We start from the raw sequence: 14,340 nt of genomic DNA on the forward strand, positions 1-14,340 counted from the left end.
CGTGGTGTCAGGGCCACAGCGGTGACGGCCTCTGCCACTTCCCTCCACAGACGCCGGCTGTGGCGTGGGGCAACTCTGCGGCCGTGCCCGGGATACAGGGCGTCCCTCCTCTGCTCCACTGCGTCCAGGAGCGCCTCCACATCGCGTGACTCGAACCTCGAGGCTGAGCGACGGCCAGCTATCCAGTCGGGTGTTGCGGTATGGTGTTCCGGTCGGGTGGGGGGGAGCAGCGCGGCCTTATGAGCCGTCACGCCGTGCAGCGCGTATGACGCTGCACGGCGTGAACCACTGCGCAAGCGGGGATCCCGTTACGTCGCTGCTAGCCCATTTCGGGCCGGAGACTATCGACCCATTTTTCCGACGTGACGCAAGTCGGATTTGCGCCGTTTTTTGCGCCGATCGGCGGACTTTCCGCCGATAACGGAGAATTTCGCCCCAGGTGTACCGTGCATAGAACATAGAAAAATATAGCACAGAACAGGCCCTTCGGCCCACGATGTTGTGCCGAACCTTTGTCCTAGATTAATCATAGGTTATCATAGAATTTACAGTGCAGAAGGAGGCCACCCGGCCCATCGAGTCTGCATCGGCTCCCGGAAAGAGCACCCCACCCAAGGCCAACACCTCCACCCCATCCCCACAACCCAGCATAGTATTGGTCATCTTATTTAAGGAAAGATGTAAATGCACTGCAAGCAGTTTGGAGAAGGTTTACCACACAAATACGCTGGTATGGGTAGGCTGTGTTATGAGGAAAGGCAGGGCAGGCCCGACTGGCATCCACTGGAGTTTCGAAGAGTCAGAGGCGACTCGATTCTATTGTTGAAGATCCTGAGGGGTCTTGATCGGGTTGATGTGAAGAGGATGTTTCCTCTTGTGGGAGAAACTAGAAGTAAGGAGTCGCCCATTTAAAATGGGGACGAGGTGAAATTCTTTCTCTGAGAGGGGTGTCAGTCATTGGAACTCACTTCCTGAAAATATAAGCAGAGTTCTTTGAATATTTTAAAAGCAGAATGGATAGATTCTTGGTAATCATCGGGGTGATAGGTTATTGAGGGTAGGCCTTGGGTGACTGTGTGGAGTTTGCACTTTCTTCCCGTGTCTGCGTGGGTTTCCTCCGGGTGCTCCGGTTTCCTCCCACAGTCCAAAGATGTGCAGGTTAGGTGGATTGGCCATGATGAAAGCTGCCCCTTAGTGTCCAAAAGGGGTAGGGTTACAAGGATAGGGTGGAGGTGTGCGCTTTCCAAGAGCCAGTGCAGACTCGATGAGCCGAATGGCCTCCTCCTGCACTGCTGGGATCCTATGACAAGATCCCCTTCAAATCCATAAAACCATCCCTGCCATTGGGTGCACTTCTCCCAGATTTTCTCCTTAATTAAATAATTTTCAGAATTCCTGGTGCAGATTGGGTCATATGCTGGCAGTGTAGAGATTTGTGGTATAGGCGGAGGAGAGAAAAAACTGAGTGTGTCCTTTGGTTGCTGCCAATGGAAACAGTTTTTCCATATTCACTGTATCCAAACTATCACAATTATTGAATACCTCTGCGTTTTCCAGTGGCGTTCCAAGGGGTTCAGGGTGGTGGCGGGGTGTTTTAGATACTTGAGAATCCAGGTGGAGCGGAACTGGGTGCAGTTGCAGAAGCTGAACATGGCTCGTTAGGTGGAGCAGATGAAGTGGGACTTGAAGAGGTGGAATGTGCTGCCGCTGTCACTGGCAGGGTGTGCGCAGACAATAAAAATGGCGGTTTCTGTTTCAGAACCCCCCAATCTTCGTCCCCAAGTCATTCTTTAGGAAGGTTAATGGGCTGATCTCTCAATTTGTGTGGAAGGGGAACACTCCTTGGGTTAGGAAGACTTTCTTGGATCCGGTGCAGGGTGGGTGGGGTGGGGGGGAGTGGAGGGGTGGCTGGCGTTGCCAAATATGATTAATTATTACTGGGCAGCGAATATTGCTATGGTTAGGAAACGTGCTGTGGGGGAGGGGTCAATGTGGGGATCGAGGCAGCATTGTGTAGGGGTATATGTTTAAGGACTTTGTTGTCGCTTTTACCGTTCTCGCCGACCAAGTACTCCGTGAGCCCAGTAGTGGTGTCAGCCCTAAGGGTGTGGGAGCAGGTGTGGCAACATCTTATGAGGCTGGAAGGCGCCTCGGTGTGGCCACTGATTTGTAATAACCATACATTTGCACCGACAGGGCTGGACCCGAGGTTTCGAGGGTGGAGGCAGGCAGGGTTTGATTTGTTTATAGGGGGCAAATTTGCAAAGTTGTCCAAGTATAGGTTGCCCGGGGGAATGGCTTTAGGTACCTGTAGATTCAGGACTTTGTAAGGATTTTCCAGGACTGCCGTCTCTGGGGATGCAGGACAAGGTGCTGTCTAAGGACAAAATAAGGGAGGGGAAGGTGTCAGATGTCTACAGGGAGTTGATGGAATTGGAGGGAGACCTGGTGGAGGTGAGGGCCAAGATGTGGGCAAAGGCCTTGCGGAGGGTGAACGTGTCCTCATCATATGCGAGGTTAAGCCTCACCCAGTTCAAGGTGGTACATAGGGTTAATATGACGGTGGTGAGGGTGAGTAGGTTCTTTGAGGGGGTGGAGGATAGGTGTGGATCGTGTGCGGGGGGACCCGCGAATCACGTCATGTTCTGGGCGTGTCCAAGATTGAGGGGGTTTTGGCAGGGGTTCTTGGGCATGATATCAGAGGTGCTGTGGGTGGAGGTGGCCCCGAGACCAGAGGTGACAATATTTGGGGTGTCGGAAGATCCAGTAGTCCAGGAAGTGAGAGAGGCCGATGTTTTGGCCTTTGCCTGCCTGATAGCCCAGAGATGGATTTTGCTTGGATGGCGGGCCTCGGAGCTGCAGAAAGTGGGGGTGTGGGTGTGTGGATGAGTGACTTGGCAGATTTCCTGAGGCTGGAGAAGGTTACGTTAGCCTTGAGGGGGGTCGGTGGATGGGTTCACCCAGAGATGGAAGCCGTTTATCATAGAATTTATCATAGAATTTACAGTGCAGAAGGAGGCCATTCGGCCCATCGAATCTGCACCGGCTCTTGGAAAGAGCATCCTACCCAACACCTCCACCCCATCCCCATAACCCAGTTACCCCACCCAACACTAAGGTCAATTTTGGACTCTAAGGGCAATTTATCATGGCCAATCCACCTAACCTGCACATCTTGTGGGAGGACTGTGGGAGGAAACCGGAGCACCCGGAGGAAACCCACGCACACACGGGGAGGATGTGCAGACTCCGCACAGACAGTGACCCAAGCCGGAATCGAACCTGGGACCCTGGAGCTGTGAAGCAATTGTGCTAACCACTATGCTACCGTGCTGCCCCAATGCCCCGTGCTGTTTATCGATTCCTTTAAGGAGGTTTGAAGGGTCAGCAAGGGGTAGGGGTAAGGGGGTTAAATTGGGAAGGTGGGATGTGAGGAGGAGTTGGTATCAGGGGAGTGTGGGTTGTTTATTGAATTGTTTGGTTGTTCTTCTGTTTCTCTTTTTTATATATATATATATATATTATATGGATGAAAATGTTTTGAGTAAAAATATTTTTAAAGAAGTAGTGAGGAGGGAAGCTGTAGACTGCTGGAGGATATCAATGGACTGGTCAGGTGTGCAAAAAAGTAGCAAATTAATTTCAACTTGGAGAAGTGTGAGATGATCCACTTGGTGAGGTCAAATAAGGCCTCAATTAGTGGGAGTGTACTGTGAGGTGTAGAGGAAGTGAAGGACCTTGCAATGAATGTCCATGAATCCCTAAGCAGAAAGTTGAATGTTTATTGTTTCCAACCCATAACAGGTCAAACCTCCTTGTGGTGCTGCTGGTAACATGGTGCCATAATCTGGATGTCCCATTCAGGTGGTAGCTTGGAGTATCTCTTGGTTCTATCTTTGGGTTTTCTAGATCAAGACACAATGGTGCATTTATGACCTGTAATTGAAATCACTTCCATTGGGCAGTCAGTGGAAACCACTCTCTGCACAGGTTGAAAGAGTTGTAAAGTGATGAAAAGAATACGATGGACGATCCTGTGTGGTATATTCTATCCGGATGGAATGGTAACCGGTTTAAAAACACCCCAGCATTAATAAAACTCACTCTGAGTACTAATTCAGCTAAATGTGGTAATGGTTCTTGTCAGTGCACAGCTGAAGCACCTATTAACACCTTGACCCTTAGTAAAGCCTCGCCAATACAAACTACTGAGGAAGACTTTATAGGATCCTTTACACACTCTAATTTGATAATAAATATGATTTCCAGGGGGCAAGAAGGCAGCTAACTGTTGTCAAAGCTGTCACAATGATGAATCATAACCCAAAATTATATACGGATGTATTGAACTTTTAAATAAGATTTTTCTTTTAAAAATGGCCACACAAGCCAAAGGTGGTTGAGGATGTAAATTCTGAGAATATAAATTCAGTGACGGTCAGATAACTTCCTATGTGGATGGACTTCTGGTGACGGCGGGCGGGAGGCGGCCGCACAATGGAGGGCTCCCGGTCGGCAACGGCATTTTCAGGGCTTTAAGCCCGGTCCCAGGGTCCGCGGAGGCGGCAGAAGAAGGGAGAAGGCACGGAGGAGGCACAGTTGAGACACGAGGAAAAAAGGAACAAAGAAAAATGTCGAGGGTGAGCAAGAAAACGGCCGATTTATAAAAAAAAAAAACAGCTGGAGGTCCGTCGGGGTGTGGAAAGGTCACCGCGGGGTCACCAGGAAAAATGGAGGCTGGAGGAAGGCCGCACTGCTTACGGCTGAAGAAATAACTAAGGTGATGGCTGCGGAATTTGAAAAACAGTTGGCGCAGATTGCGAAATGCATGGAGACGGTGAGGAAGGAGATGAGGGAGGTTTTGAGTGTGCAGGTGGAGGAGGCGGTTTCCCCGGTGAGGACGGAGGTGGCGAGCGCAGTGGCGGAGGTGCGAGAGCAAGGGGAGGCGCTGAAGGAAGTGGAGGAGACGTTATTGCAGCACGGTGATCAACTTGCCTCGATGGGGAAAGAGAGGCGGAAGGTGATGGATACTAACAAGGATCTGCAAGGAAAAATGGAAGACCTGGAAAACAGATCCAGGCGACAGAATTTGAGGATTGTGGGGCTGCCCGAAGGAGTTGAAGGACCGAAGCCGACTGAGTACTTTGCCGCGATGCTGGCAAAATTATTGGGGGAGGGGGAGGATCCCTCCCGATATGAACTGGATCGGGCTCATCGATCGTGGTGGCCTATACCAAAGGCGAGTGAGCCGCCAAGGGCAGTGACTCTGTGCTTCCGTAGGTACAGGGTGAAGGAGAAGGTCCTGAGCTGGGCCAAGCAGAAGCGGGTGGTGCAGTGGGCTGGAGCTGGTATACGTGTATACCAGAACTTTACGGTGGAGCTGGCAAGGAGGCGGGCTGCCTTCAACCGGGTGAAGAGGGCACTGTACAATAGCAAGGTGCGGTGCAGCATTGTATATCCAGCGAAGCTGAGGGTGACTTACAAGCTCAGGGACTTTTATTTTGGAACGGCGGAAGCAGCGGAGGAGTTTGCGAAAGCAGAAGGACTGTGGCAGAACTGACAAATTGAGGAGTGGCCATGTGCCGATGTAACCTCATGACTGTATTTTCTTCTTTTTTGTATCACTGCGCGCGGGTGTAGAGATTAAAGAAGCCAATGTGGTATATATTTGGACAAGGGAAGGGACGGGACTTTCACTCGAAATGAGAGTTCTTTGGGGTGTAGGTGGATATGCGGGGTTTGTGTGCTAAAAGGGGATCTTTGGGCTTTCCTAGGGCCGGGCTAGTGGGAAATGGACCCGGGCGGGGGCCTCCACGCTGGCCGGTTTAAGCCGGCCAGTGAACGGGAGTGAGGTGGGGGGAGGGGCTGCGGCCATCGGAGCCTGGCAGATCAGGGTCCGAGTGGTCTAGCGGGGGTGGAAAGTTGGGGGGAAGGAACCGAGGTTGGGAGGAGGAGTTTTACAAGAGGCAGTGGACAGGAGGAGCTGGAGACCTGCGGTGGGGGGGGGGGGGGGGGGGGGGGGGGCGGGGGAGAGCTGTGTAAGATTAAGGGTGACTACGGGTAATCCCTGATTCCTTTTTGCCATTTGTTTATGTGAACATGCGGGTTGTGGTTTGGGGGTTGGTGGGTAGATGGGATCGTTGTTATTATGGGGACTGACATATCTTGCTGATTATTGTTTATTGTTGATGGATGTAAATGTGGGAGAAAATGTGAAAAAGGAGGAGAATAAAAAAAAAACTTCCTGTGTGGATGATACTATGTCCTGAGAGACAATGGACTATTACAGCCTTTTCCAGACAAGGAAATGTCAAAGGCTCAAAGCAATACAGACCAACTGTAATCTCCTGTGGAGATAATGGAAGCTGGTTCGGGCCTGAATTCTTCTCTTCCAAGAAAATGGGGATAAAAAGTCAGTTGCAAACCTGGTCATTGTGGACTATTGCTGGGTGTATTAGAGTATGTGATAGAGAAACATGGAAAGAAAACAGAGCTTCACGCTCTCTTTCCCCCCCCCCCCCCCCCCACTTCCACTTTTGGTTCACTTCCCATTTCTAATCTGTGTGACTGTATGTTGTGTTTTATTACTTTTTCTCACAATGGAGTAACTAATAAACTCATTCTTTCTTCAACTCACAAACGCCTGGCTAAATTTTCTCCTTTTGAAAACATAAATCATTTGGACGAGGAAAAGATGTCTGCAAAGGAAGGGGTCCTTTTTAAATGAACCTTGTTGTGACCAACCAAGGGGGTTGAATAAAGGATGGCAGCCAGTTAATCCTTCCTCACCTGGGAGAATAGTGCAATTCCAATGCATGACAGCATCTGATTTGTTGGGGGCGGGTCCGCCACTCGAGAGCCTGACCAGCTGCAGCCTCATATACGCACTCCACTCTCCACACACACACTCATTCCAGCCAACACGATGGCACCCCAAAGAGCAGCAGCCGTTGTGGAGCTTGAGACTTTGTGCTGGATGCCGTGGAGGAGAGATGGAACACCTTGTCCGTTCCCCCCCCCCACGGGATGTGCAGGCGGCTTCCACCCGCGGATATCAACCAGGCATGGGTGCAGGTGGCAGAGGCCATGAGCGTCTTGGGCCCCACCTCAAGGACCGGACAGCAGTGTCTCAAGAAGCTGCATGACCTCACGCAGCTGGTGAGTATCCAGCCCCGCACACTTGGCACAACCCCATCCCACACCCATAGCCCCCCACTCCCCACGTGACCCCAACCAGGTGGACCGGTAGGCAGCACTGGGCGCACTTGGGCAACCCCCAGGCCAGCCAGGGTGGGCGATCACCACCAATCCCCGCCGGCAGGCCGCCCACACCCCACTCCGGACCACATGCCGACAACCATACCGCCCGCCATGGCCTGGTGCACTGTACACACAGGCCGCCAGCCGAGGACCCCTGCGCTACCCGTATTTGAGTGTCTCACGTTGTGCATTACCTGTCCCCCAGGAGAAGGCAGCCCACAACCGCAGAGAGAGACAGCAGACCGGAGGGGCCCACTGGAATGGCGGCCCCTCACCGCCACTGAGCAAAGGGCATTGAACCTGGTCAGAGGAGCCAAAGAGCGGGCAGTCGCCGAGGCGAAGGTTGGCATCGGTGAAGCAACTGAGACCCAGTGGATTGTGATATCCCTATGGCATCACCTGTCGACGAGGCAGGCCCATCCGGTGTCCCCCATGGCCGGCCTCAACCCCAAGACTGTCGACGAGGCGGGATGTGCTGGTGTCGCGAGCTCCCAGTTGCTTCCCCATGACACCCCGGAGGACAACACTTTCCACCATCCCAGCGACACCTTGGTTGGGCATGTTAGTGAAGAGACTCCTGGGGCACACGTGCTGCGGTACATCAGGTGTAGTTGGGAACCCGTAATGGGGCGGATGGTCAGTTGTCAGCCTGATCCCAGGGATTAGCTGCTGTCCAGATGGGTCTCTGGCTTCTGCAAACGCTGTCCCATCAATGCTGGAGATGCAGGAGCATAGCCAGTGACTGCATGAGAATTGTTCACGGGTTGTGGACATCGCAGGCTGGGCCAGCATTTATTGCCCATCCGTAATTGCCCTTGAGTGGGCAGTTCATAGTCAACCACATTGCTGTGGGTCTGGAATCACATGTAGGCCAGACCAGGTAAGGATGTGGGTGGCATGGTAGCATAGTGGTTAGCACTTTGCTTCACAGCCCCAGGGTCCCAGGTTCGATTCCAGGCTTGGGTCACTGTCTGTGCGGTGTCTGCACGTTCTCCCCGTGTCTGCATAAGTTTCCTCCGGGTGTTCCGGTTTCCTCCCACAGTCCAAAGATGTGCAGGTTAGGTAGATTGGCCATGCTAAATTGCTCTTAGCGTCCAAAAAAGGTTGGGTGAGATTACGGGGATAGGATGGAAGTATGGACTTAAAGTAGGGTGTTCTTCTTTCTAAGGGCTGGTGCAGACTGGATGGATTGAATGGGCTCATTCTGCACTGTAAATCCTATGATTCTATGGCAGATTTCCTTCCCTAAAGGAGATTAATGAACCAGATGGGTTTTATATGATAATCGGCAATGGTTTCATGGTCATCATTAAGTCTTTTAGTTCCAGATTTTACTAAATTCAAATTGCACTATCTGCCGATGCGGGATTCAAACCCGAGTCCCCAGAGCATTACCCTGAGTCTCTGGCTCACTCGTCTAGTGACAATACTACTACACAACCACCTCCCCATGGGGTTGGCCCCAACCATCCAAAGCCTGCAGGTGCAGTTGAAGGATTCCAACTGCCTGCAGGGTGGCGTCCGCGGTGGAGACATTGGGTACGAAGGTATTGGCCATGGGCCAAGATGTCTACGGGCTGGGGCACTCTTGTGAGGGCGGTGGCTGAGGAATAGGACAGCATAGCCCTGTCACAGGCAGCTACTTACTAGGGCCACCACGGCCAGTGTCGCACTGCGCAACCAAGGACAGTGGGATGCGTAGCAAGATGGCTGCCTTGCAGGCCACGGCAGTGGCGGCCCGTGCCTGGACACACCGGTCCCAGGGAATCACCTCGACCCGACGGCCCAGCATCTAGTCACTACTCACTACTCCTCCCGGCCCTGGCAAACGCTCCCCCAGCCAGCGGCAGCACCATCAGCCCAATGTTGCATCTTTGGGAACATGTCCTACCTTCTCCCTCTCCATCAGCAACCAAGGAATTTCCTTCACGATTTTATAAAGCATAAGTGAATCTTGCTGGCGGTAATTCCTCCTGGCAGAGGCGAAACATCGTTGGAGCACGGTGAATGCTGGTGTAGGCCGGTTAATGGTATGCCAACGGAGTTTATTGTACAATTTGGCTGGCCACGCCGACATGTGGCATAGAACTCATTCGCGCCGCTGTCGAGGGGCCGGAGCTTGGCATTCCGCAATTCTCCGCCCAATCGTGTTTCCTGATTTAGGCGTCGGCCGAAGGAGAATCCTGCCCTTGATATTTTATTTTAATTTTAAGCATTTTAATTTATCAAATTTTATTTTCAGTGGAGACCCGGTTAATTAGGAAACCTACAAATATACATTAAACAACTTGGAAAGAATTAAGATAATATTAAGTAATATATGCATGTAGTCAATTTAAATGTTCTGTATGTCATTTAGTTTTAAATTCTGTAAGCAGCTTTAGGAAGCATTTTAGAAATATGCATAAAATCTCTATACTTGTTATCTGCTACAAATGCCAAAAGAGTGGGGAGTATATCACCATGTAGCATGTCAGTATGCAAAATATGTGGGTCGGCCATAAGGGTGACCGAGTTACTTTGACTGCATTAATTTTCAATTGTAGTGTCTGTGAACACAGTCAACACAAGGTTCAAATACATCCTGAATTAAGGAACCAAAATCAAATTGCCACCCAGGGGTGTCACTTGCTGCTCAGAACAGAAAATCCATATGGTCTAAAGAGGAGATTTTGCTCCTCCTCCATTTAGAGGAAGAATATCAAAGGCCAGGAGAACATCAATGTCATGACGGTCAGGTGATAGTTCTCCCACAGGAGCTGAATCACTAATTTCACACTGGCGCTGGGAGCGGCACCCAGAAGCAATTCAGAGTCTTTTGCCATTCAAATTGATGCATGGCAGGGATCGCAAGGAATTCCGTCACGAATCACACTATCGAGCCCCCATTTTGAGCAAGTGGCCCGATAGCAAAGTCTGGTGGCCGGCCCCTTCCCCCACCCCACAACGTAAATCCAGCCCACCGTCAAGTAGGTGCTTCCTCCCGCCCCCTCCCACCCCCCCCCCCCCCCAGACCACACACACACATGCATGAGTGTGACCCAACCACCCATCAGAGACCTCTCCCCCATCAGAGATACCCCCCCCCCCCATAACAGGGAAACCCCACCCTGCTCATCCATAAGCCCTGCCTGCTGCTCTTGCCCTAACCTGTGCCTTATACCTGCTGCCTCAGGCAGAGGTATAGAAAACCGCAGCTGTAATTAATAGAAAGCCAAAACCACATCACAAGGCTTTAAACCCCCCTCAGATCCTTTGATCTACAAGACTTCTATTCACTTCAAAGAGAAATAGCTTTTAGTAGCCTGTAATTCACCGCTGCCAGATGTCTGAATTGATTATTTTCATCTCCTTTCACGCTTGAATGGATCTCAAGTAGCCTGCTGTGAAATCAACAGCAATGTTTCGAATAATCCCCTGAGGGGTTTAAAGCCTTAGAATCATAGGATACAACCAATGCAGAAGGAGGTCATTCAGCCCATCGATTCTGCACCGACCCTCTGAAACAGCACTCCATCCAAACCCACTTCCCCACTCTATCCAAATAACCCCTTAACCTAATCTACACATCCCTGGACACTAAGGGGCAGTTAGTGTGGTAAATCCACCTAACGTGCACACCTTTGGACTGTGGGAGGAAACTGAAGCACCCGGAGGAAACCCACGCAGACACTGGGAGAACGTATAAACTCCACCTAAAGCCGGAATTGAATCTGGGCCCCTGGTGCTGTGAGGCAGCAGTGCTAAACACTGTGGCACCATACCACCCTTGTTCTGTGGTTTGGGCTTTCTATTAAGTTACAGCTATTACTTTCCAGACACTTGTCTGAGGCAGCAGCTCTAAGGCACAGGAGAGTGAAAAAGCCATGATTCTTTCAATATTTCTGCCTGGATTGCTCTTTAGCTTCCAGGCAGAGATAACTGATGGGGGCTGGGGCCCTCTGCTGTGGAGTGGTCTCTGTTATGGGGGTCTCTGTTATCGAGGGCGGTTTCCTGTTATGGGGGGGGGGGGTTTCCTGATATGGGGGGCTCACTGAAATGAGGGGTTCTCTTCTATGGAGGGGCTCCCTATTGGGGGTTCTCTATTGGGGCACGCTAGAAAAAACCTGTAACTAATCCATGCCTCCATGAATACCAGACATGGGTGCCGCATAGGCTGTGTTTCTAAATAAATTGGAAACTTGTTTACTCTCTTCACTAAGGTCCTTTGATGCTTTGACGGTATTCTTCAATGACGACTGACCTCTCCACCAATCCATTTGTGGAAGGATGAACAGGTGCAGTTTTTATATGTTGTATACCATTGTTTCTAAGGTAGTCCACAAATTCCTTTGACATCAACCGAGTCCTGTTCTCGCTAACTAATCATGAAATTACTTCATCCAGACTGTCAGTTGTTTTTTCCATAGTCGTCGACTTCATTATCCTTTTTTCAAATGTGTATCCACTAGGACAAGAAACATATATCCTTCAATTGGTCCTGCAAAATCAATGTGTACTCTTTGCCATGGTTGATTTGGCCAATCACAACGGTGAAGTGGTTAAGAGGTGGAGTATTTCATATCCTAGCACAAGACTGACGTTGACCTACTCGTTTTCAATCTGTGTGTCTAGTCCCAGACACCAATAACCCCTTGCGAGCTCTTTCGTACGTAGAACTCCTGGATATCCTACATGGAGTTTATCCAGTATACGATTCTGCAAGCATGGAGGAATGATGACTCCGATCCCCCATATACGTACTCCATTTTGCACTGTTAATTCAAGTTCCCTTGTTCGGTGCGGCTTGAATTCCGGATTTATCCTCTGTTTATCCAGTTGATATACCTTTCAAAATCATGTCCATGACCTTCCCATCATTGGATTGGACCTTGCAGAATCATGTGACATACTAAACCGAGAGACATTGGTTACAATATATAAGTTAAAATGGCCAATAATATGGAATTATTTAATCCAATAGGGGACAGAGAGATTAAGACCACTTTAAAATAGATATGGCAGCAGATCTTGACAAAATTACAGTCAAGGATTTTAAATATCTGATTAATAAAAATCCAAATTTATTATCTAATATGTTTACAATCTGGTTGATATCTGGAATTATTTCAAACTCTTGTTAATACCTGCAGGACTACATTAATTCCAAATGCAGATGATCCTCAGGCCCTTGAAAATAGATAATTGGCGACTTTTAACCTCCTATAATCCTTAGAATATTTACGAAAATTATAGCTAACTGATTAGCCAAGGCTGTTGAACTAAATACAACACAACAGGATTTATAATTGGTTCTTTAAGATACAATGAGAACATTGTAATCCTAAATAATTGTTATATTAATTAAAGATGTCAAAATGCATAAAAGGGACCTTGCAGTCGTATTCATTGATCTTGCAAAAGCATTCAATTCCGTTGGCCACAAGTTAATATTTAAAGGCTCACAAAGACGAGGGATTAGTGACACATGTATGAGGTTAATTGACAATGTATACAACGTGGCTTCCAATTCAATTGAAACATATAATAGCAAAACAAGTTTGGTTCTTCTAACAAAAACAGGGGGATCCTTCACCTCCAATTAACATTGCAATAAATAAATTGTTGTGACCACTGGAAGAAAACAGGGTTGGCGTTCAAGTTAATAGTGATTCCAATTGGCTCCATGTGGCATCTTTAGCCTTCACTGATGACACATCATGTTAAGTGATTCGTATACCGGGTGCATGAAGAAAATTCTGTTGATCGTCGAGACAGCAATGTTAAAATGTTTCTTAGTCAAGATGGTGAATGACTCCGAGGGGAACCTCCAGATGGTGATGTTACCAGGTATCTGCTGCCCTTCTAGATGGTAGTGATCGTGGGGTGAGGATTTGTGAGGTGCTGCCTAATGAACCTTGGTGAGTGCAAGTGGGCTACTGTTGTCCTGGATGGTGTCGAGATTCTTGAATGTTTTTGGACTGCACTTATCCAGGCAAGTGTATATTCCATTACACTCCTAACTTGTGCCTTGTGTATGGGACTTCCTGTTAATTCCCTTTATTTTTGCTGGTATCATTTTTTTATCCATGGATGCTTAATGAACATGTATCTTTAAGTCAAGGAGCAAAGAAAATGAGGAATTCAGAAGGTTGCAACATCGTACAGTGTGCAACAGAACACAAGACTTCTTGGCACTCGAGAGATAGGGTGAGATTCGGTTCGATTAGTTGACTGGTGGCAAATGAATTGGCCGAAAGCCATATTGTGCCCGGTAACAGGTGGGATTAGATCCTGTCTGAATGGGATGATTTTCAGAGACCTAAGGAAAGCAGAGTTGAGACCTGGACACAGACAGAAACGGGCCTGCTCTCATTCCCTCGTGTTTTCTCCAGAAATGCTTTGAGCTGCTGTATTTCTGAAACTGCAGAGACCTGAATGAATCTACAGTGAAAACCATTACAGACTGGAAAGCTGAAATCTCGACCAGAAAGCCTGGTTTGAAGGACAGTGTGCTAAAGACAGCAATCTGAGATAAAGACTCTTTTTTTCCTTTTACTTATTATTATTCACCTCTTTCTTTCCCTCTGTTTGTCATATGTGTGTGTATATAGAGAGTGGGGGAATTAGGTATTTGTTGATAATTAACCAGCTGTATTTGCTGCATATTTCATGATAGTTCTTGTCATAAATTAAAAGGACTTGTATTTAAATTTACAAACCTTGTAACTGTAATCATTGGGCAGCCAAGAGCCAAAGACTTGGTATTTTCCTGAGATTTATTGGTTAATTCAATTGTGTTGTGTCTCTGGGTCAAATGGGGCTGCAATTGACCGTGCAGCAGCCCAGGGAGTCATAACACTTGCAGATGGTGGACAGGCTTTGGGGAGTCGGGAGATGAGGTACTCACCACAGTATTGCTAGCCTCTGACCTGTTCTTGTAGCCACAGTATTAATGTGGCTAGTCCAGTTCAGTTTTGGTCAATGATAACCCTCAGGATGTTCATAGTGGGGAATCAGTGATGGTAATGCCATTGAATGTCAAGGGGCGATGATTAGATCCCCTCCTGTTAGAGGAAGAGATAGGGTGCACAGGATAAA

The 14,340-nt window shown here is 48.9% G+C and overlaps 1 protein-coding gene across 4 annotated transcripts in view; it reads left to right on the forward strand.

The window, feature by feature from the left end:
- LOC140389385 (retinol dehydrogenase 7-like) overlaps window positions 1-14,340 on the forward strand; it is a 46,860-nt gene that overhangs the window by 5,572 nt on the left and 26,948 nt on the right. The window contains exons 2-3 of one of the 4 annotated variants that reach the window (XM_072473552.1): window positions 11,463-11,537; window positions 13,359-13,449. The exons of 1 other annotated variant lie outside the window; for it this stretch is intronic. Coding sequence is in view for 1 of the 3 variants with exons in the window: in XM_072473547.1 (XP_072329648.1) it covers window positions 11,530-11,537 (8 nt within the window). In the remaining 2 variants the exon portion in view is untranslated. The remainder of the gene's footprint in view (window positions 1-11,462; window positions 11,538-13,358; window positions 13,450-14,340) is intronic. 2 more of the 4 variants (XM_072473547.1, XM_072473555.1) reach the window with 2 other exon arrangements.

Source organism: Scyliorhinus torazame, chromosome 2, assembly GCF_047496885.1.
Source record: "Scyliorhinus torazame isolate Kashiwa2021f chromosome 2, sScyTor2.1, whole genome shotgun sequence".
NCBI lineage: Eukaryota > Metazoa > Chordata > Chondrichthyes > Carcharhiniformes > Scyliorhinidae > Scyliorhinus > Scyliorhinus torazame.